The sequence below is a fragment of the Podarcis vaucheri genome (assembly GCF_965113315.1).
Source record: "Podarcis vaucheri genome assembly, chromosome: 17".
Taxonomy (NCBI): Eukaryota; Metazoa; Chordata; class Lepidosauria; order Squamata; family Lacertidae; genus Podarcis; species Podarcis vaucheri.
The window spans coordinates 20,214,128-20,235,235 of record NC_138755.1 but is presented as its reverse complement, the minus strand read 5'-3'; the positions used below and the strand labels follow the sequence as shown (position 1 = coordinate 20,235,235).

Sequence of the window (21,108 nt, the reverse complement as noted above, 5' to 3'; positions counted from 1 at the left end):
GTGAAAAGCAACAGATACACGCAGGAGAAGCCATTCGACTTCTGAGGTGCGTTCGAAAATGGAAGCATTTACTTCCGGATTTTTGGCGTTTGAAAACCGAAACATTCGGCAACGGAGACCTACTGTATATTAAGCAGAGATGGGGAACTCCCTACCTGGGCATCTCCCCAAGTGACCCCTTTCATTAGCCCTCCTTTGCAAGATCCTCAAGTGCTTTTGCTTGGTTAGAATACATCCTTGAATTCTGATCATCCTTTTTGCTTACCTGAATGGCGGCATGGGCACGGCCAAGATTTATGTTGGGAGGTGGCAGGGCACCCCCCGGTTATCTTCTGTCTAGCACATTCAGAATGAAATGTCTCAACAACGCTTCTTTTAAATTACTGTCTTTTCGCTCCAAGTCCCCAGAAAAATCTGTCAAAATCTTCAGTCCTTTGAAAACTAGGAAGCTAAATGAAAAATCAACACCTTTCATGCGGTTAACGAGTCTATTTTTCAAAATTACAAAGAACGCACCTTTTTAAAAAAATTAATAAATCTTGTTTTGAAAAAAAAAATCTAGTTTTCTTGGATTTTCTGAAAACCTCTTTAGCACTTCTTTCTCAAGTTCCTCCTTTTTCCCCAGTGATGTTTTTTTTTTGGGGGGGTGTGTAAAAAAAAAAGGCGCCTTATTCGCGGGGGTGTCTTAGACACAGAAAAATATGGTATAATGTGTTTGTGTTTGTGTGTGCGCACACACACACACAAATCATTTATCACAACATCTTTGTGGTAAGGAAAATAAAACTGCGGAAGCATTTTGAAGTGTGGAAGAAGTTATTTGAAAACTCACTTTTGCTACATTTCAAGGCAGAGTGTGTGAGTTTGAAAAATCATGATTGCCATATATAGATGTGTGTGTGCTTTCCCCCTTATTCTGTAGTACTCAAAAGCCAGCCCCTGGAATTTTCACTGGAGAGCATTATTACATTGCTCAAAGGGTCGGAAGAGCTTCTGCGCGCAGTTTAGTCACTGTAGAGGCTGAATATCTGCACAGTGAACTCTGCCAGCCAGTGAACAAAAGGGGTGGGGAGATACCAAGCAGCCGGAACAGTTCAACCAATGGGAGCCCACCCAAAATAATGTGGTTATAAAAGGTATTTGTTGTCTAGGCGGAATGCAAATTAAAAATAACCATTTTGAGAACAGCCCTTCAGGTTATTGCATTTCGAGAGTTGCTGAAAGGCTATCAAATCTCGCCACAATAGCCTGTAATAGATCATTTCCTAGCAAGCACAAAATTAGGCAGCAGAATATAGGTTCTGTGAAAGGCACACATTGTGGAGCTCACATTCCTATTTTCCTTCACAGTTGCAAGCGAGGAAAGCGGTGTGTGTGCCTATGCTGGGGGTGGAATGGAGAAGGGGGTGGGAGGGCAGCACAATGGACTTTCTTCCAAAAAGCACAAGAGAAATGGGATAACAAAGGAATGGGGAGCTCTCTGGGCACACCTGCTGTTCTCTTCTGCACGGCCTTTGCTCCGGAAACGCTGTTGATGAATTCAAGGTTATTTAAGGTTGGATGCAAAAGAAGACAAAAAAAATTATGCAGCAGCTTCAGAACCATGTTGTTGGCATGGCAGCCAAGATTCCCCGGCTGCCCTGTATCGCTTACCAAGGCCACCCCAGCAGGCACTGCCAGAGGGCAGGCAGACAAGCTGACCAGTTGGCCCAACAATGCTGGAAGGAGGATCCCTCAGTAGATGCCACCACAGCTGCCAATACGAGAGCTTCTATGAGCACAGTCAAACTTCTGTCCACGTGGAGGGTTCCATGAAGGCTCCAGGTCCATGGACTTCTATGTCAGCATCTGTCGGACATCAAAAGACCAATCAGTGTGGCATTTTGGATTTTTTTTGTTTTTAAAGGGAATTCCAAGTGCTTAAAACACACACTCTCTCTTTCAGCTATCAAGGGCTACCAGATGAAATTTAAAAAGAGAGGGGGAAAGGAACAAGTGGAAATTATTATTGTTGTTGTTGTTGTTGTTGTTGTTGTTGTTGTTGTTGTTGTTGCCCAGAGAGTCCTGTGGATACAGGATTTCCACTACATTTTATGGAGTTAGGGCACTTTCAAACTACCTGTTTATAGAGGCTACTTAATATACATTCACTCTGATTTGTTGGCCAGGTGACTTAGACCAGGGGTCAGCAAACTGTCCCTCAGACCTTGTGGGAGGCCAGACTATATTTTGAAAAAAATAATGAACGAATTCCTATGCCCCACAAATAACCCAGAGATGCATTTTGAATAAAAGGACACATTCTACTCATGTAAAAACACACTGATTCCTGGACTATCCGTAGGCTGGATTTAGAAGGCGATTGGGCCAGATCTGGCCCCCGAGCCTTAGTTTGCCTGCCCATGACTTAGACAAACCAGTGTCAGAAACTCGGATGTGTAAGCTAGGCACCAAATGGCTGCTTAACCCAGGGTTCCAGTCGCCAAAACGGAACGTCTTGCTCCCACTTTGGGGCCAGACAGCTGGAAACTCTTATTTTTCAATACAACTTTTTGGTTCCTGAATTTCATTCAGATGGTCCAGATGAAATATAACCGGAAGCATTCTACAGGATGTGTTGCTAGTGTGTGGAAACAGTCAAGATCCAAGGATCCCCAGGCATGCGACTCCAGATGGTAGAGTCATCAGGTGCTATCGTGGTGCCTGGGCATCTCCACGATACGATACAACAATCTTTATTGTCATTGTCCCATACAGAACAACAGAATTGGAAAAAAAATCTACATAAGACATTCAAAACAAACAAGCCTGCTATCCCAGCTATACCAACCTGGTTAGCTCCCTAAAAACTCTGATACCCCATTTTAAAATACAATATACTACCATAGAGACTCCTTACGCTGCGTTTAAAACCAAAATCACATTTGGATACAAACTGTTTCTCAGGCCTAGTCTTTATAGCCCTGTACCTTCTTCCAGAAGGCAGAAGCTGAAAGAGATCATTTCTGGGGTGTGTACTATCCTGCGCTATCTCTGCAGCTTTCTTATAGCACCTGGAAGTATAGATTTGATCCAAGGTGGGATGAATGCACCCAATTATTCTCTCCACAGTCTTTACAACCTTGGACAGCATTTCTTTCCCCTGACCGTGCAGCACTTGGTTGCAAGTGGCCAATAGCCTGGCACCTGGCACATTTTGAACTCTGTAGACAACACTGCACGTCACCCCACACTTGCCAGTCTATTTTCCCCATCACTGGTTATTCCAAACAAGTCTGGTCTTTGGGGGAAGCATGTTTGTTGCACAACACCTCCAGCTGCAAGAACGCAGTCTGAATTTGTTGCTAGGTAGCTTAATCCCACTGGAAAAGCATGGCATCCTGAAAGCGCCCATCTTCTGAAATAAGCAACATCTGTGGGACGTAATCCACTGGGAGCACTTACCAGGAACTTACCAGGAACATACAATTCAATACTGAATTGTATGATAGAGAGAGGCTTACACAAGCCTGCAACCAACTATCCACTGTGCATGTTTAAAAAGGCAATGGAAAACTCTGCTAAGTAAAGGAACTTGCTAACACAAGTTAGGAAGGATATTAATAAACAGTATATCCTCTCCTGCCTCCCTGAACATTCCCACAACATCCACCTCAAACAAATTAGCCACCAGTTCAGCTTCCTACTTCTAGGTATCTCAGGGCTTTGCCTTGGGAGAAGCGTTTCTGAAAAAAGAGTTTAAGCCAGCAAATCTCAGGCAGAGAGCGTGGGGGCGGGGAAAGAAAGCAGGCACATATGCTTTCCCATATGTCCACTGCAGCGAAACGATCCTTTTACTTCCTTGCTCCACTTTGCTTGCATTTAGGGCCTGCTACCAAGCCTCAGCTCTCTCTCTCTCTCTCTCACTCTACAGGACTGTTGCAATTTGCATGACCGATCAGGGCAAATCCTCCAGAGAGCAGCTCTTCCCTAAGGGCCAGTTTCATGCTGTGTTATTATGCCGGACATAAGGGAAGCAGAAGAGCAAGTAAGAAGCACTCAGGCCAGAACTGCGCATTACATTGGTACGGTGGGGTTCTGCTGAGGAAGCAAAGCAAACTACATGCATGCCGGTCTTTCCAGACGTAAGCCAGCTGAGGGAAGCAGCTTGTAGGGATGGATGTCTGACAATGCTAGCAAAAAGTCTTCTTCGGGGAGGGAGGGGAGTTCTGATGCAAATTGGCCAGGCACGTTTGACTCAATTTCCCACACCATTTGTCTTCTTGGCAGCGACCTAGTTAAACAGATTAGCATTTTGAGCAGCCCAAAGAGTGCTACTGGCAACTGGGGGGATGCAGAAAGGCGATGGACATGTGGAAAGAGGCAGCAGACCACATAATGCATGTTTCCATGTTTCCCATGTGCCTGTCTGTTCCCAAACTCTCCTGTGCAATGGAGAGGCCATCGCAGATGCTACATACAGACCGTTCCAATCTCTTCACAGGACCTCAGATACGATGCTTTGCCGAAGATGTTGGTTCATACGTTCAGCGGTCAGTCATCAAGTGCATAGGAGTCAGACGAGGGAAGTGAATGTCCGCAGAGAGCTTGAGCACAATCAGGTTATGTATGGGAGGGGAGGGGCAGTTTGTTCACCTTTGGTCCCCACCCTGAACTCAGCTCTCACCTGTGGCTCCTAGAACCTGTCAGCATGGGACAGTGTGGTGTAGTGGTTAAGAGCGGTAGTCTCGTAATCTGGTGAACCAGGTTCGCTTCCCCGCTCCTTCACATGCAGCTGCTGGGTGACCTTGGGCCAGTCACACTTCTCTGAAGTCTCTCAGCTCCACTCACCTCACAGAGTGTTTGTTGTGGGGGAGGAAGGGAAAGGAGAATGTTAGCCGCTTTGAGACTCCTTCGGGTAGTGATAAAGCGGGATATCAAATCCAAACTCTTCTTCTTCTTCAGTGACCACATCCGGGGAAAGAAGCTTGGATTGGCCAGCTAAACTAGGTGGGGATAGCCAATGGATCTCAAACCCTTAGTGGGTTAGGGAATTCCTCTGCATGCAAAGACAGGGAACCAAAAGAGGAATCCAATAGAAGGCAGTTTCTACATGTGCTGTACAGGGAAGTGAGCTGCAGGTGTGGGGCACATCGACCTGAGAAGGTAGCCCATCCAGGAGAAGGGAAACTCTGTTCCTAAACCTCTGCTGCCTGGCAACTATACTCATCACAGGTGTAACCAGGATTTTTGTTGGGGGGTGGCAGGATTTTTGTGCCCCCCTAAACAATGTGATTGGTCAGTTAGTTATTTCTATTGTTTTACTTGATCTGGGGAGGGGCAGCTGCCCCCCTTGGCTACACCCATGACTCTTATATGAGAAAAGCTTCCAGAGTAAACCCTAAGGAAAAATCTTTACCTGCTGTCTTGCGGGACATCTTCAGGAAAAGAAAAAGCTGAGGAGTAAAATTCTGCAGGAGGGGCACTATTGTTTTCTTTTGTTTTTGATTTAACTATTTATTTTGTGCTTTTATTCTGTATTTTTATATTGGGAACTCCCCTGAGATCTTCAGAAGAAGGGTGGTCCTCCTCTGAGGGTCTTCTGTTGGTTCCCTCATTGTGAGAAGTGAAGCTACAGGGAACCAGGCAGAGGGCCTTCTCAGTAGTGGCTCCCACCCTGTGGAACACCCTCGCATCAGATGTCAAGGAGATAAAGAACTACACAAGTTTTAGAAGACATCTGAAGGTAGCCCTGTATCAGGAGCTTACAAATGTTTGATGTTTTATTATGTTTTTATATGTGCTGTAAGCTGTCCAGAGTGGCTGGGGAAACCCAGCCAGTTAGTTGGGGTATAAATATTAATCCCTACACGAATCCGGAGTGGTGTCCCTAAAATGGTTCGTGGTATCTTGTACGTCTCCTTCCAGAAACTCCTACAGTAAAGCTGGTGCCAAATGTTGTTCCTATTTCCTTTGCCCCACATCTGCTAGGCCAGGAGTGGTGGAGTGGTCTTCATTGCAGCGCGTTTCTTCCTCTTCCGCAGTGGCGTACAGACGCGGAGCAAAAGGAGCGCAAGGGCGGAGACGAGGGGCAAGAGTTTGGGGCGAAGCGCGCGCGGCTGCGGGAAGGTGCACTTGCAGCGCGCTCCTCGCTGGAAAGGCACCGTTGCCCGCCTCCCGGTCTTTAGCACAAACTGGAACATCCCCCCACCAGCAGGAGGGCTGGCTGCTTAACCTCTGCAAAAGGACAAAAGCCTTTGGCCGGGAGGGTCCGCTCTGCAAAATCTGAAGCGTTGCAAACGAGTCGTCTTGTTGATTTCTGGTGCCTCTTGCGCCGGCTCCTTGGCTGGGGCAGCCCGATCCTCTTCATAGTTCTTCATAAGGCGACTCTCCCTGTGATTTGGAGAAGACTTTTTTTCTGGAACCTTTGCTCCTTGAACTTGGAAGCTAGCCCTTAGTAGCTTCAGTGGGGACGACCGTCTCGGATCGCCCAAGGCGCGCGGGGTTCCTCTCCTACTGGAGACCTTTAAGTCTGCCCTCCCCGCACACTTTGTGCCACACAACACTCCGCAACCAACTCCCTCTCTCGCCCCATGCTTCCGTTGCTGTCCCCTCCCCCCTCAACAATATACCATTTGCAATGGCTCCTAATGCATCTCCCAGCAGCTTTGTTGATCTCTGGCCCGGGATCCAAAGCGGAGCAGCAGCCGCAGCAGCAGAGAGGCCCGCGGGACTTCACGTGTAAGACTGCAAGCGCGGTAAGAGGCAGCTGCTTTTTGCAAGCCTGCCTTGCCTGCCTTCAGCGGCGGCGGCAGCGGCGCTCCCAGCAGCGGCAGAGGCAGCAGTCGGAGGACCGGGAAGCCGGCTTTACAGGAGCTGCGCGCAGAGCAATGCTGCTGGGGCGCAGAGACGGCGCGCTCCCCTGAGCCTCGCCGCGCGCGTTGCGAAGGGAAGGGCGATGCACTGAGACGCCCCTTGCAAGCGGTGCGTCGGCTGGGGGGAGTTTTGCTGCCGCTTTCCTGCCTCTTCTCTCGTCCCCCCTCCACCCCACGGCAAAGGATTCTCTTGGCAAACGGAGCTCCCTTCTCTCTCCCCCACCCTCAAGCCCAGGGAGCTCCTCCGATGACCCCGGGGACTTGGTGAAAGCCATGCGCCCCGACGACATCAACCCTCGCACCGGCCTGGTGGTGGCTTTGGTCAGCGTCGTCCTGGTGTTCGGCTTCATGTTCACGGTGTCCGGGATCAAGGGGGAGACTTTGGGGGACATCCCTCTGCTGGCTATCGGGCCGGCCATCTGTTTGCCGGGCATCGCCGCCATCGCCCTGGCGAGGAAAACCGACGGCTGCACCAAGTGGCCCGATAAGAGGGGGCGCCCGCCTTGCGGCGGCGGCTGCTGCTGCTGCCGCAAGAAGCCCCGAGACAAAGACGTGCTGGAGCTGCTGAGGACCCCGTCGGACCTGGAGTCCGGCAAGGGCAGCTGCGACGAGCTGGCCAAGAAAGCCTATGGAGCCAAGGACAGGAAGGGGAGCTCCCGAGGAGGAGAGGACGGCTTCTCTACTTGCACGACCATCACCACCTCCGCCGCCGTCGGGGAGGGCAGGGTCTCTCTGCACAAAGCGGAGCAGGAGGAAAAGCTGAGATACTTGGAAAACTGCTGCCCGGAGATGCCTGGGAATGTCTTGGGGGCCGGAGCCACCCTTTTCAGTGCCTTAGAGGAGGAGAAGCAGCAGCAGCAGGAAGGATCTCCCGTCTTCAAAGGGGCCCCCGCGCTCCCGGGCGCAGAGGACACCGTTTCCGTGGCCCCTCTGAACAGCATCATCGTCTGTTCCTACAAGGACAGCAGCCCTTACGACAGGTACTGTTGCTATATAAACCCCAGCGAGGAAATCAGCTCGGATCACGAGACGATAGTTTGAAAAGACTTGGTGGACGGGTCCTCTTTCTCCCCTCCCCTCTTTTTTTATTTTTTAAAAAAAGACTTTGACGAATGGGCGGTGTTGTTCGGAGCAAGTAATGAAGGAACCCTCCCAGCAGCTGGCTCTTTTAAAACAAAAATAATAACTGGTAACAATAGTAATAATAGTAATAATAATAATTAATAATAATAATATTGGCTGGATTTGCACTGCATGGGACAATTCTCATAGCTATTAACTAACTTTTTTCTAAACCCCAACAGCCTGGTATGTGACTGATACTCAAACCTTTTGTGCCTGGGAAATCAAACTTTATTTAGTTATTATTTTCGGTTTCTTGTTAAAAGTAATAATAAGCATGTTTCAGGAGAATCAGTCTTTTCTATCATGATTTGTCAGCTGGGGGGTGTGCGTTGCCAAACCTTGCAGGGATTGGGGGCTGGTGGAGTGGGTGGGGATACTCTTGCTGCTCAAAAGTAAAGCAGAAATCAAATTAAAAAAATTCCTTCCAGTAGCACCTTAAAGACCAACTAAGTTAGTTCTAGGTATGAGCTTTCGTGTGCATGCACACTTCTTCAGATACATGTGTACTCACACGAAAGCTCATACCTAGAACTAACTTAGTTGGTCTTTAAAGTGCTACTGGAAGGATTTTTTTTATTTTGACTATGGCAGACCAACACGGCTACCTATCTGTAACCAGAAATCAAATGTCAGGAGTGCTTCTTGGAAGCGCAAGATATTCAGAGTTCTGCCTCTTCCACTGACTTCTGAAAGCACTGATAAAGAGGCCGGGTGCAGTTCGATGTTTTCTTCCGCCTGGTAAAATGGGGCAGAGGGTGGGGAGAGTCAGGCTGGCCCTAAGTTTTCAGTTTGGGGTGCAGTAAGTTGCCTATATAATGTGCTCTTGTATTCTCACTGCCTGGTGAGGAAAGAGGCGCTTGAGGGATTTTCCGTGTCGTGTGCCAAAATCAAGTGACCATCCTTCGGAATGTTGGGCACGCACTTCCTTACACCAAGTCAGGCCATTGGTCTGTCTAGCTCAGTGCTGTTGACCCTGATTGGCTGTAGCTGCCCAGGGTTTCAGACTGGGGTGTCTCCTCACCCGGCCTGGAGATACCGTGGCATGCAGCCACTGATCTACTGCCCTTCTACAATGTACTACACACATTGACTTGTAGGGGGCGCCACTTGCTGCTCTGCCTCAGGCGGCAAAACACCTTGGCCCGGCCCTGTCATTTTTACCATCGTATGGATCAGGCAGGGAACTTCAGACAGCCCAGCAGGGGCACTGTGTCAAATAAATTTGACCCATGACGATCTTGGAGACTGAGAACCATTTTTAACAGCCAAGACAGTTGGTGGGAGTAAGGAGTCTGTATACACATTACCGTTTTCTAGTGTACCTGTGGTCCAGAGCTATCCTGTTTGTTTGTTTGTTTGAGAAATGTGGCTGTTTGTCGCATTTCCCTTTTCAAACCAACTTCAGTCCGTCAGGAAAATCTAAGCCACATGCGCAATTAAGCTGAGACGTAGAAGACAGCGCATGCGCAGACGGCAACTTCATGAATAGGAGTTTGGGGAGGGGGGTTGCAGGGGTGGGGAACCCAACAGGTAAAGACATCCCTGTCCCTTCTCAGGTGTGTACAACAACATGCAAAGGCGACTTGAAACATAGCAAGGCGGGGTAGGAAATAACCTCACTGCGTTTTAAGTTGCTAATGTGTACTCAGCCTAAGAGAAATACAGTTAACTCCAGCAGCAGGATTACTCGGACTGAAATCCTATGCACACTTTCCTGGGTGTAAGTCCCATTGAACTCAGTGGGGCTTACGTCTTGGGTTGTAATTTACAGAATTGCTCTGACAAGGTGGAAACATGATTCCCCCTTTTTACTTTTTGGTGTGTGTGTCTGCTTTTAATAACCCATCATGGGTTTGCAACTATTTCCCCCCTTTGTTGAATATTCAGTATAGTTTAAGTGTTATGTCATTGTTCTGTTGCACTGATATCTGGGGGGGGGGAGCTGCGGGGGAGAGAGAATGCTATCCTTTTTTTTCAATGCAAGATTTCTAGTGAAATTGATCTGAAGTGTAGTGTAAGTAGCTTACGACAGGACAGCACTGCTGGTATTGACAGCACACCTGATTTTGACTTTAAAAGGCATATAGGGACAGGTGGAAAAGCTTTTGAGAGTCTGGAAAAGGGTTTTGGAAATGCGAATGGATACTTCTTTTTGACAAGTTATTGTTCATGGAGGGGGAGGAATATAAACATATTTCAAAGGCCATATTAATATGCCGTCTTAATGGTGGCAATTTTAAAATCTGAATAAAACAAAACCTTGTGTTATGGTCCTCTGTTTTCAGCATTCACTGTGACTACTTTGAATGTATATACATACAGTGGTACCTCGGGTTACAAACACTTTGGGTTACGTGTTTTCAGGTTGCGGACTGCGGGAAACCCGGAAGTACCGGAAAGGGTTACTTCTGGGTTTCGCCGCTTGCGCATGCACAGAAGCGCCAAATCACGCTTTGTGCATGTGCAGAAGCGCCAAATCGCGTCACACACATGTGCAGACGCGGCGCTGCAGGTTACGAACGCTGCGGGTTGTGGATGTGCCTCCATCATGGATTACGTCCACAACCTGAGGTTCCACTGTATATATATAGCCAGATTCCTTCCCCATTGCCCTGTCCTGAAGACTAATTGATTGTAAAATTATTGCTGGTGGTTTTGTTTGTTTGTTTTCTCCCACAGCTCAATCCCATCTTCCCTTCCCTTTCTCAATGCATTTGACAAACTGGCCAGTGAGTCAAATGCTGTTAGAGTAGTATCCCTTCTTCCTCCCCTCATATGCTTCAGATATGCTGAATCCATCTTTTTTTCTTTTTAGGGCACGATATGTATTATTCAGTCAACATCGTATTCACTCACACCACTTCTTTTTAAAACAGAATCCATTTTTAAACCCTTTTACAGAGTGGAGAGAAAGAGGAGATTGGTTAGTGACGTCATTGGTCTTCTGCCAATCTGTGCTGTGCACGGTATGCTGAACTCAGAACTTCTCTCTCCCCGAAGCTCAGTCCGGAGGAGAAACAAAACATGGCAAGCGCCCCTCTGCAGGAAGCTTGCCATTAGAATCATGTATGTGTATACACATGCTAGAGGTGGTATGTGGAATTCACTGCCACAAGATTTGCTAGGATTAAATGAGTCAAGGGCTATCAATGTCTGTGATTGCTTTCAGGCCTTTTGGAGACACGGGGCAGTATATAAACAAATGCTAGCTGCTGAGGGAAAGGTCTCATGCCCATGCCTTTTTTGTGATATTCCAGAGATACCAGGCTGGTTAGAGCTGGGAACAGGACGCTGGGCTAGGTGGAACTTGGTCTAATCCATTCGTGGGTTCTCTTAAAGAAAATGTGACTGCACTTATGGAATGACCGGGCACTTGGCCCTAAGACCAGTTCTTATCCATATCAATGGCTGAAGCTCTGTTCCAATAGTAGTTTCCACAGCAGAAGAAGACATGTCTCCTTCAGAATTATACCTCTTCAGTAGAATAATCTGGGGAATGGGGAAGGAGATAACTGAATAACCTGGATAAAAAATATGACACGTTCTGTTCTAAAACCAGTGGCATCATCCATCCTAAACAGCTCACTTGGTTACCGTGAGTTGCTGATAACACCAAGATTGCAGGTTTGATCTCCTTTTGGGGACAGCTGTACAGTGGCATAGCATGGGGGGTGCAGGGGCCCCCGGCTGCACCGGGCGCAACATCTGGGGGGGGGGGCGCTCGCACTCGCAGCTCTCTGCCCCTACCTGGCTCACTCACTCTCTCTCACTGCAGTGCTGGCTGTGCGAATCTGATCCGAGCCGCTGGGTTGCTGCCCACTGTGGAGGGGGTGGGTGCCAGGCGTGCGGTGCGGAGAGAGAGCGAGGGACTATCTGGGGGAGGGACAGTGCAGCGGCCGCCCAGAGCAGCGCTGAGCGCGGGAGAGAACCACACCAGACCAGCCCAGGCAGCAGCAAGAAGAAGCTGGCAGCGGCAGCAGGTTAGGGGTTAGGGGACGCAAATTACTTGCCTTGCCCCGGATTAGGGGGCGTAAATTACTTGCCTTGCTGACAACCCACGCTACGCCGCTGCAGCTGTATATTCCAGGCGGTTGGGCTACATTATGCTCAGCATCCTTTCCAATTCTACAATTCAGTGATTCCATGACAACAGAGCAGTTTTAGGCCCCTTTGGTTTCAGTGGGTGTATTGAGCATGTTTCTCAATCCTTCCAGTTGAAGACTGTGAGGTTCAAAAGAGCTTAACTTTGCCTTGGCTGTGCACCTAGGTATCCACCCCTCCCTCCAGGTAACATTAAGGAAATTGTCAGCTAGAGTATTCGCACAAGGTGGGCTGTGTGCATCGATTCAGTTATCATTTGTCGCCATAGCAATGGAAGCAGGAACTTTCTGATGACTCAGCATAAAACATGTCGCTTGGAGGACCTCTCAAAGCCTGCAGGGAATGAGTCAGCAAAACCTATGTACATTACGTCTCCGTATCATATGTGCAATACTGTACATGTACCAATATCTGATTTGGGATTTTATATGTGTTATATATTTAATCTATGCAGGATGCCTTTCAAGGGTTAATTGTGAGGAACAATATATTCAATAAATCCAGAGTAATTTGTACGTCCTGGGCTTTCCTTTGTAAGTTTGTCCATGCTTCGTTTCTGTGGCTGATTGCGCAGCTCTGAAAAGCCTCAGAGTTTTAAGGAAGAAAGAAAGAAAAATATCTGTACGAGCTCTTGTTTTCATCATACATAATTTACTCCAGACCGCTTGATCGCCCAACCCTCCATTGAAGGCTTGGGATAATTCTGCAGAAAACTGACTTCTGATTTTTCCATGGAGAGAGAGAGAGAGAGAGAGAGAGAGAGAGAGAGAGAGAGAGGGTTTGGCTGGGCGACTCTCACACATGTGATGCTATCTAGCAGATAGACAGAAGTCCTCAGGCTCCTTCAGGGCCGTCTCATTTTTGGAAACATTGTTACCGACAGTTATTTCAAAGGGAATTATCAAAGGGAGAGATGATGCTTTTCATTAGGGGTGTGAACTTTTCTTACTTGCTCACCATTAAATCGTACAGCCATTTAGAGGGAAAAGCAGGGCAGAGTGAGACATTTACTCATCATTTGAAGGCTCGCAGCAGATAGCTGCATAGACCAGACCAAGTTCACTAAGCAGCGTTTTACAGGTTACGATACGATACAATAATCTTTATTGTCATTGTCCCATACAGAGCAACAAAATTGAAAATCTGCATCAGACATTCAGAAACCAACAAGCCTGCTACCCTGGTTATCCCAGCCTGGTTAGCTCCCTAAAAACTCTGATACCCCATAGTTATACACAATATACTTCCACAGAGACTACCTTAAAAAGGTAAAGGGACCCCTGACCATTAGATCCAGTCGTGGCTGACTCTGGGGTTGCGGCGCTCATCTCGCTCTATAGGCCGAGGGAGCCGGCATACAGCTTCCGGGTCATGTGGCCAACATGACTAAGCCGCCTCTGGCGGACCAGAGCAGCACACAGAAACGCCGTTTACCTTCCTGCCGGAGTGGTATCTATTTATCTACTTGCACTTTGATGTGCTTTCGAACTGCTAGGTTGGCAGGAGCAGGGACCGAGCAACGGGAGCTCACCCCGTCGCAGGGATTCAAACCACCGACCTTCTGATCGGCAAGTCCTAGGCTCTGTGGTTTAATCCACAGTGCCACCCGCGTCCCAGAGACTACCTTACACTGCGTTTAAAACCAAAATCGCATTTGAATAGATACTGTTTCTCAGGCGGCTAGTCCTAGTCTTTATAACCCTGTACCTTCTTCCAGAAGGCAAAGGCTGAAAGAGATCATTTCCGGGGCGCACACTATCCTGCACTATCTCTGCAGCTTCATACATTCATCTGCAGGTTCATCCAAGGTTCATTTGGGGCCAACCTTTGCCCAGAGGAAGAGAGGTCGTCCATATCTGAGCTCCAGTGTTATAAACTCAGATAGATTAGCTAATCACCAAATGGCACCTTTAACCTCGGTTCTGGTCACCACTACTGAATGCCTAGGCACTTTTTTTAAAAAGAGAATTATTATTATTAATTTCATTTCTACACCACTTTATATTTCAAAGAAAGCATCTCAAAGCAGTTGACATTGGATTAAAACATCAAATTATTTGATTAAAACATCAAATGAAACAATCCAGAATAAAACAAATTCAAGTTTTAAGGAAAATAGTTCAGATCCTTCTCTAAGGGACATTTGGCTTTCCCCATATTTATTTGCCTACTTAATTTATATAGCTGCCCCAGAGCAGAAGTACTCTAGGAGTAGCGGTTAAAAGTTTTGGATTAGGACCTGGGAGATGAAGGTTCAACTCCTCACTCACTGAGTTACCTTGGAGTGAGTCACCATATCTTAGCCTTTACAGTTGGCTGAAGGGAAAACGAAAAAAAAGATTGGTGCAGGGGTAAAGAAGTTATGGTTAATTAATAAAATAAATAAATTACCGTATGTTTCGCTCCATAAGACACACTTAGGAAACTCCTAAAAAGGGGGAATGTCTGTGCGTCTTATGGAGCGAATGTGTGGGTCCATCGTTGGTTCCCTTTCTGGCCCCGCCCCCTTGCCCAGGCCTCCATTGTTAAATGTTCTGCAGACGGAGGCTGTTTGTTTCCTCAGCGACATGTGACTGGTTGATTAGATTACAGTGGTACCTCAGGTTACATACTGTCAGGGGTTCAGGAGCAGAGGCGAGGGCAAGGGAGGAAACAGAGAGCGAGGGGGAGGAGGCAGAAGAAAAGATGAGTGATGACGACGACCCGAGATCTCCGAGTCTTTCCAGTGAATCAGAAGATTCACAGGAAGGAGCGCCAGTGGCCAGAGCAAGGGGGGAGCTTAGGGGGACACCCCAGGAAGAAGGGTCCAGAGGGGGCTCAGAGAGCAGCAATTGGAAATCGGGGCCAGCATCACCAACAGAACGCAGTGGAGAGGAAGGGCGCCAGGTACCGAGCTCTGGCAGCTCGCAGCAGGAGGGAGGGCATGAGTCAGGAGTGGCCACACCTCCATCGGGGAGCGAGGAAACGGTCAGGCGGAAAGTGGAAGGTTGGGCGCGTGCGCCAAGTTCAAATACACAGGAAGGTGGCGCAGTAAGCAGCCCGGAAAGGGATCCAGGTCCTAAAGCCCGACGCAAGGAGACAGAAGGGTCCGGGGGGTCAGCGTCAGAAGCGTCCCGAAAGGAAGAGACCACGGGGGGCAGAGGGACCCAGAGAAGAACGGTCAGGCGGAAAAGGTGGAGTAAGGCTAGGGTACTTAGCTGGTGTACAGGGGGCGGAGACTCAGACGGAGCTTCGCCGGTCTAACCCATAAGACGTAAAGCTGCACGCAGCAGCTTGAGAATGGAAACTGTAACTCAATAAAGACTTTTACAAAGTGACCGCTGGCTAGCGTGATCCTCTGTGAGCTAGGATCTGGAAGCAGCTCTGACACATACGCTTCAGGTTACAGACTCCGCTAACCCAGAAATAGTACCCTGGGTTAAGAACTTTGCTTCAGGATGAGAACAGAAATCATGCTCTGGCGGTGCGGCGGCAGCAGGCGGCCCCATTAGCTAAAGTGGTGCTTCAGGTTAAGAACGGACCTCCGGAATGAATTAAGTACTTAACCCGAGGTACCACTGTATCTGTCTGGAAACTGTAGAAACGGCTCCCTTTCCTTTCCTAAAGAAGCTGCAGAACTACCCCATAAAAACAGGATTTTTTTCCCTTTGCAAAGTAAGCTCCATAACTTTGAGCTGATCCTCAAAAAACCAGGGCTTTTCCCCTTTGCAAAAGAAGCTGCACAACTTTGAGCTGATCCTCAAAAAAATGGGGCTTTACCCCTTTCCTCCTCTAAAAACTAGGTGCGTCTTATGGTCCGAAAAATACGGTAGTTTAATGGTTGCCTGGGGGTGTTTTCTCCTCCGTTAACACCAAGTGGCAAGTTAGGCATCCCTCCTGAAATCACTGTAACTGCAAGTCCTGGCCAAATTATTCCCTGGTTGAAAGCTAGATCTGCCAGTTAACAAAACTGTACTGTTCATCTCCTCTCCTCTTGGTTCCTACCTGTCTTTAGATAGGAAGCTTTTGGACACACAGACTGGATCTGTTTTCTCTGCTCCTTCTTAAACTCCAAGGTAGCCCCAAGGCTTCAGGTGCAGCCTCAAGTGGTTTAGGATGTCTCAGAACACCAGATCCTTCAAGTTTCCCTGTTTTCTAGGGACAGCCCTGGATTTACAGAAGCCGTCCCAGTTTCTGATTTGATCCCAGAACGTCCCACTTTTCCTTAGATGTCCCTATTTTCATCAGAGAAACGTTGGAGCGTATGGAATTATGCAACCCATAAGCCAAGGAGATAAGTAATTATACAACCTTTAGAAGACATCTTAAGGAAGCCCTGTTATAGGGAAGTTTTTAAAAAAATGTTTAATGTTTTATTATTAAACTGAGGTCCAGCTCCGAGGGTCTTTTGGCGGTTCCCTTCCTATGAGAAGTGAAGCTACAGGGAATCAGGCAGAGGGCCTTCTCGGTAGTGGTGCCCGCCCTGTGGAACGCCCTCCCTTCAGATCTTAAGGAGATGAGTAATGATATAACTTTTAGGAAACATCTGAAGGCAACCCTGTACAGTTGAACAGCTTAGTTCTCGAACGTTTTGGCTCCCAAACGCCACAAACCCAGAAGTGACTGTTCTGGTTTGTGAACTATTTTTTGAAGCCAAATTTCTGATGGGACTTTGGTTTCTGAATGTTTTGGAAGTCAAACATATGAGGTATTATTCAGATGGATGAGGTATTAGTAGTAGTAGTAGATGATGATGATGATGATGATGGAATAGGACATCCCTATTTTCATCAGAGGGCGTGGAACACATCTCCTTCACCTCAGAAGACCCCAAACCACCCCAAGCCTGTCCAATCCAGTGCTTTCCATTCCAGTTTTTTTCTTCTCACTCTCTTTTCTCTTGCTCCTTCCTTGAATAGAATGAAGGTACAGATGCCCACACTTTAAAAATGCATCTATACTGCAACACATATGAAGGGCACACACCTATAAAAAGCTCCACCATGGAAACTAGTTGAAGGGTAGTTATAAATCCCCCAAAATAACAAACAATTGCAAATTTAAAAATAATAATTTTGTGTTTTAAGATGCATGCAAGCAGAGGCCAAGTCCTTTCCTATTCACTGCTCACAAATATTTTGGACACATGTTGCACTTTCTCTGTCAACTCAGTGTATCAGATACGTGTATGTTTGGTTATCCAGTATTGGCGCCCAAGCATAGCCTAAAGAGCAACCCTTTCACTGAGTTTATTAATGAGGTTTGTTAAATAATTTTTTTATTGTTTTTCACAATTTAATTCCACATTAACATCAGTAAAAAAAGAACATTTAATATTAATAAGGTTTGGGCTCTCCCTTTATTCTCTCTTTTTCATTTCCCTGGTATGTGCTGGCAGAGTGGGCAGGAGGTTGGGACCATCAAAATCGAGTCCCCTATCCCTCACTGCTGGAAATCTAGGTAGGTGGCAATCAGCTTTAATTTACAAACTGGAAGCTGATCTGGTCGTGCAAAATTCTATGTATGGGAGTCGGCATTGCCTGTTACAATGAAGAAGAAAGCCATGACAGACACATTATCTCTCTGTGTGTGTTGCCTGCTGCTTCATCTAGAACAGATCGTTGGAATGGGATGAGCATTGTTCAAAGACTTCGGCTCTTTAATTGGGGAACCCGATGTTACTGAGGATGGCAGGAGCTACAGCCCAAGAACATCGGGTTCCCCAATTAAACACTCTTCATGTTGGCTGTGGTGTTCCTATGGGTCATTCTGTTCCTAAATGCTTCTGAGGGCAGCCAAGCTACCACTTGAAACAGCAGCAAGTGCATATACTGTTGTAAGCTTGGGGACTCTTCTAGGTGTCACCTGAGGGGTCCTTCAGAGCCTTGGGACTACTGCAATGTGCTCTACGTGGTTCTACCTTTGAAGGTGACCCAGAAACTACAACTAATCCAGAATGTGGCAGCTAGACTGCTGACTGGGAGTGGCCGGCAAGACCATATAACACCGGTCCTGAAAGATCTACATTGGCTCTCCAAGTACAGTTCAAAGTGTTGGTGGTTTAAAGCCCTCGGCCCTGTATACCTGAAGGAATGTCTCCACCCCCATCGTTCAGCCCGGACACTGAGGTCCAGCTCTGAGGGCCTTCTGGTGGTTCCCTCACTGCGAGAAGTGAGGTTAAAGGGAACCACACAGAGGGCCTTCTCGGTAGTGGCACCCACCCTGTGGAACGCCCTCCCATCAGATGCCAAGGAAATAAACAACTATCTGACTTTTAGAAGACATTTGAAGGCAGCTCTGTTTAGGGAAGTTTTTAATGTTTGATATTTTATCGTGTTTTTAATATTCTGTTGGGAGCCGCCCAGAATAGCTGGGGAGGCCCGACCACATGGGCGGGGAATAAATAATAATTTATTATTATTATTATTGGTTGAAAAGTGGAGGTTTGGTCGAGAGAGTTTTAATGGACAAATCAGAACCGCCATTACTTCTATGGCCCTGGTGGAGTGGCCATCAAATGTTCTTTAAGGAGATGTCTCAGTCGACAGGCAATTATGAAAAGAAAGACCCTTTTGGGAATCAAAGCTCAGATTTCCTCCCTACTCCACAGGCTCAGGATCAGTATGAAGGAAGAATAGCTAGTCTCATCTTGAATTAGCTTGAGAAGAGATGGATGCTGTTGACTTGCTTGTTGGGCTGAACCCAAAGATATGGCTTTGTGGGATGGGCCCTCAAATCCGAAAAGGAGACCAAGATCTGTTAAGAGTGACAATTCTGTGAGCGATTGTTAGGGGCTGTGCCACAGCTTGCTCCACTCACCAACCCAAGGGTGGAGGAAGGGGGGTGCAGTGGGGGCGGGCCGCCCTGGGTGTCACCACTGAGGGGGGGTGATAAAATATGATAGGATAATCTTTATTGTCATTGTCCCATACAGAACAACGAAATTGAAAAATCTACACTAGACATTCAAAAACCAACAAGCCTGCTATCCCAACTATCCCAGCCTGGTTAGCCCCCTAAAAACTCTGATACCCCATAATTAAATACAATATACTCACATAGAGACTACCTTACACTGCATTTAAAACCAAAATCGCATTTGGGTAGAAACTGTTTCTCAGGCGGCTAGTCCTCGTCTTTATAACCATGTACCTTCTTCCAGAAGGCAGAAGCTGAAAGAGATCATTTCCAGGGTGCGCACTATCCTGCGCTGTCTCTGCAGCTTTCTTATGGCACCTGGAAGCGTAGATTTGATCCAAGGTGGGAAGAGTGCACCCAATTATTCTCTCCGCAGTCTTTACCACCCTGGACAGCATTGTTTTTCCGCTGATCGTGCAGCTCCCAAACCACATGCACAGACCATAAGTTAATACACTCTCAACAGTACAATGGTAAAATGCCATCAACAGGTCCTTTGAGAGATTGTTTTTCCAGAGGATTCTCAGAAAATATAACCTCTGCTGTGCTCTCTTCATCAGGTCGGCACTCACTGTGGGGCCTGCAGCCACATGTCTCTCCTGCGAGTGACGCGGTGGCTTGGGGAAGGATTTTTTGCCCCACCCCAAAACTTACAGAAATTACTGTGACAAACTATGTACTTATTACATTTATTTATTATTTGTATACCGCCCTTCATCTGAAGATCACAGGGCCATTTGCAACATAAAAATACAAACTACAAAATGAAAATGCAAAATACATAATAAAGCAAAAGAAATCGATAACCTCCCCTCCCACAGATTATTTAAAAGGCCATAGAGTGTTAATCAGTCAAACACTTCAGCTTAAAAGTGTTGCCGATGTCAGATTCTTATTCTTATTTATATTTATTAGTCACCTCACAAAATAATTTCTCTAGCTCAATACACATCAAATATAAAACAAAGTTAAAATGCAAAAGAAAATAACACTGTCAATTACACATGAAATATAAAACCAGCAGAAAAAAATAAAACAAATACTAGCTATAGCAACAAAACATTTAATACAGAAAAACAGAGATTGCAAAGAAACAACTTATGTAACATGCTCTGGGCTGCATGGGGACTGCAGCTAACAGGCGATGGTGTTGTTGTTAACCCTTTCCCTGTGTCTTTTCCTCACTGAAAACCCCCCTCCAAAGTTGCTATTTGTTCCCAAAGGGAAGCTGCAATGTATCCCCATGGCAGCTTTTCTTTCCGGGCAAATAATAGCTTTGAGGTGGTTTTGGATAAAAGGGCCTGGACAGCCACATGCAGCCCCTGAGTCTGAGATCTCCCACCCACCGCATGGCTTGAATGAGGCTTGAAGAATTCATAGATTCTTTTTGTATATAAGGAAAAGATTTGTGATGTGGCTGTTGGTCACCAAAGAGGACATTGTGCTATGCATACAGAGGCAGAATACCTCTGAGTATTGAATGAGGAGAGGACCATGTTGGGAAATAGACTGAGGATTAAATCTGTAGATTTAGATCTAAACTTCCTATCCCACATGTGTGGAAGAAATACAAAACAATATGACTGTGAAGCCTTTTTAGCAGATTAAAATACTTTTTAGTTTGGCAGCTTATTAAAGTTTAGTAATAAGGCAGCTATATATTTTTATCCCCTTCTGTTTGTGGTCTGCTGACCAACTCCTTTTCACCCTTGTTGCAGAGAATGAGCCACGCGTTTTTAGTAAGATCAATGGGGAAAGGGTTTACTTACATTTCAGTGCAAGCAGCAAATAGAGCAAAGTAACGTGCAGAAAAATACTTCTAAGTTACAGCAAAATAAAAGTTGGGAGTCTTTGCTAACATGGCTGAAGGCAGGAGTTTTAGTCATGCACGTCTGGTCAGCTTGGAAACATCGTGAAAAGAGAGTCTTCTTACAGGAAGCAGGAAATATAAAGGATTGTCTCCTTTGTTAGAGAGTTCCTGCCCAGAGGAGGCAAAGGAAGTGACCACACACAGAGGGTCCTCTCTAGGACGTTCAAGAACTCTCCATGTACTAGCTCTGTGTTTGTCTAGCAAAACATGCTTTTGTAATTTGGCTGCAAACCCCACAGGCCAGCAGGAGAGAGTTGTCAG

At 46.8% G+C, this 21,108-nt stretch overlaps 1 protein-coding gene across 1 annotated transcript; it reads left to right on the top strand.

The window, feature by feature from the left end:
- Window positions 1-5,933: 5,933 nt before the first annotated feature.
- On the top strand, window positions 5,934-8,267 carry TMEM215 (transmembrane protein 215). Its single transcript, XM_082204453.1, has one exon. It carries the CDS (start codon window positions 7,128-7,130, stop codon window positions 7,893-7,895), a length of 768 nt encoding a protein of 255 aa, XP_082060579.1. The 5' UTR covers window positions 5,934-7,127; the 3' UTR covers window positions 7,896-8,267.
- Window positions 8,268-21,108: the final 12,841 nt, after the last annotated feature.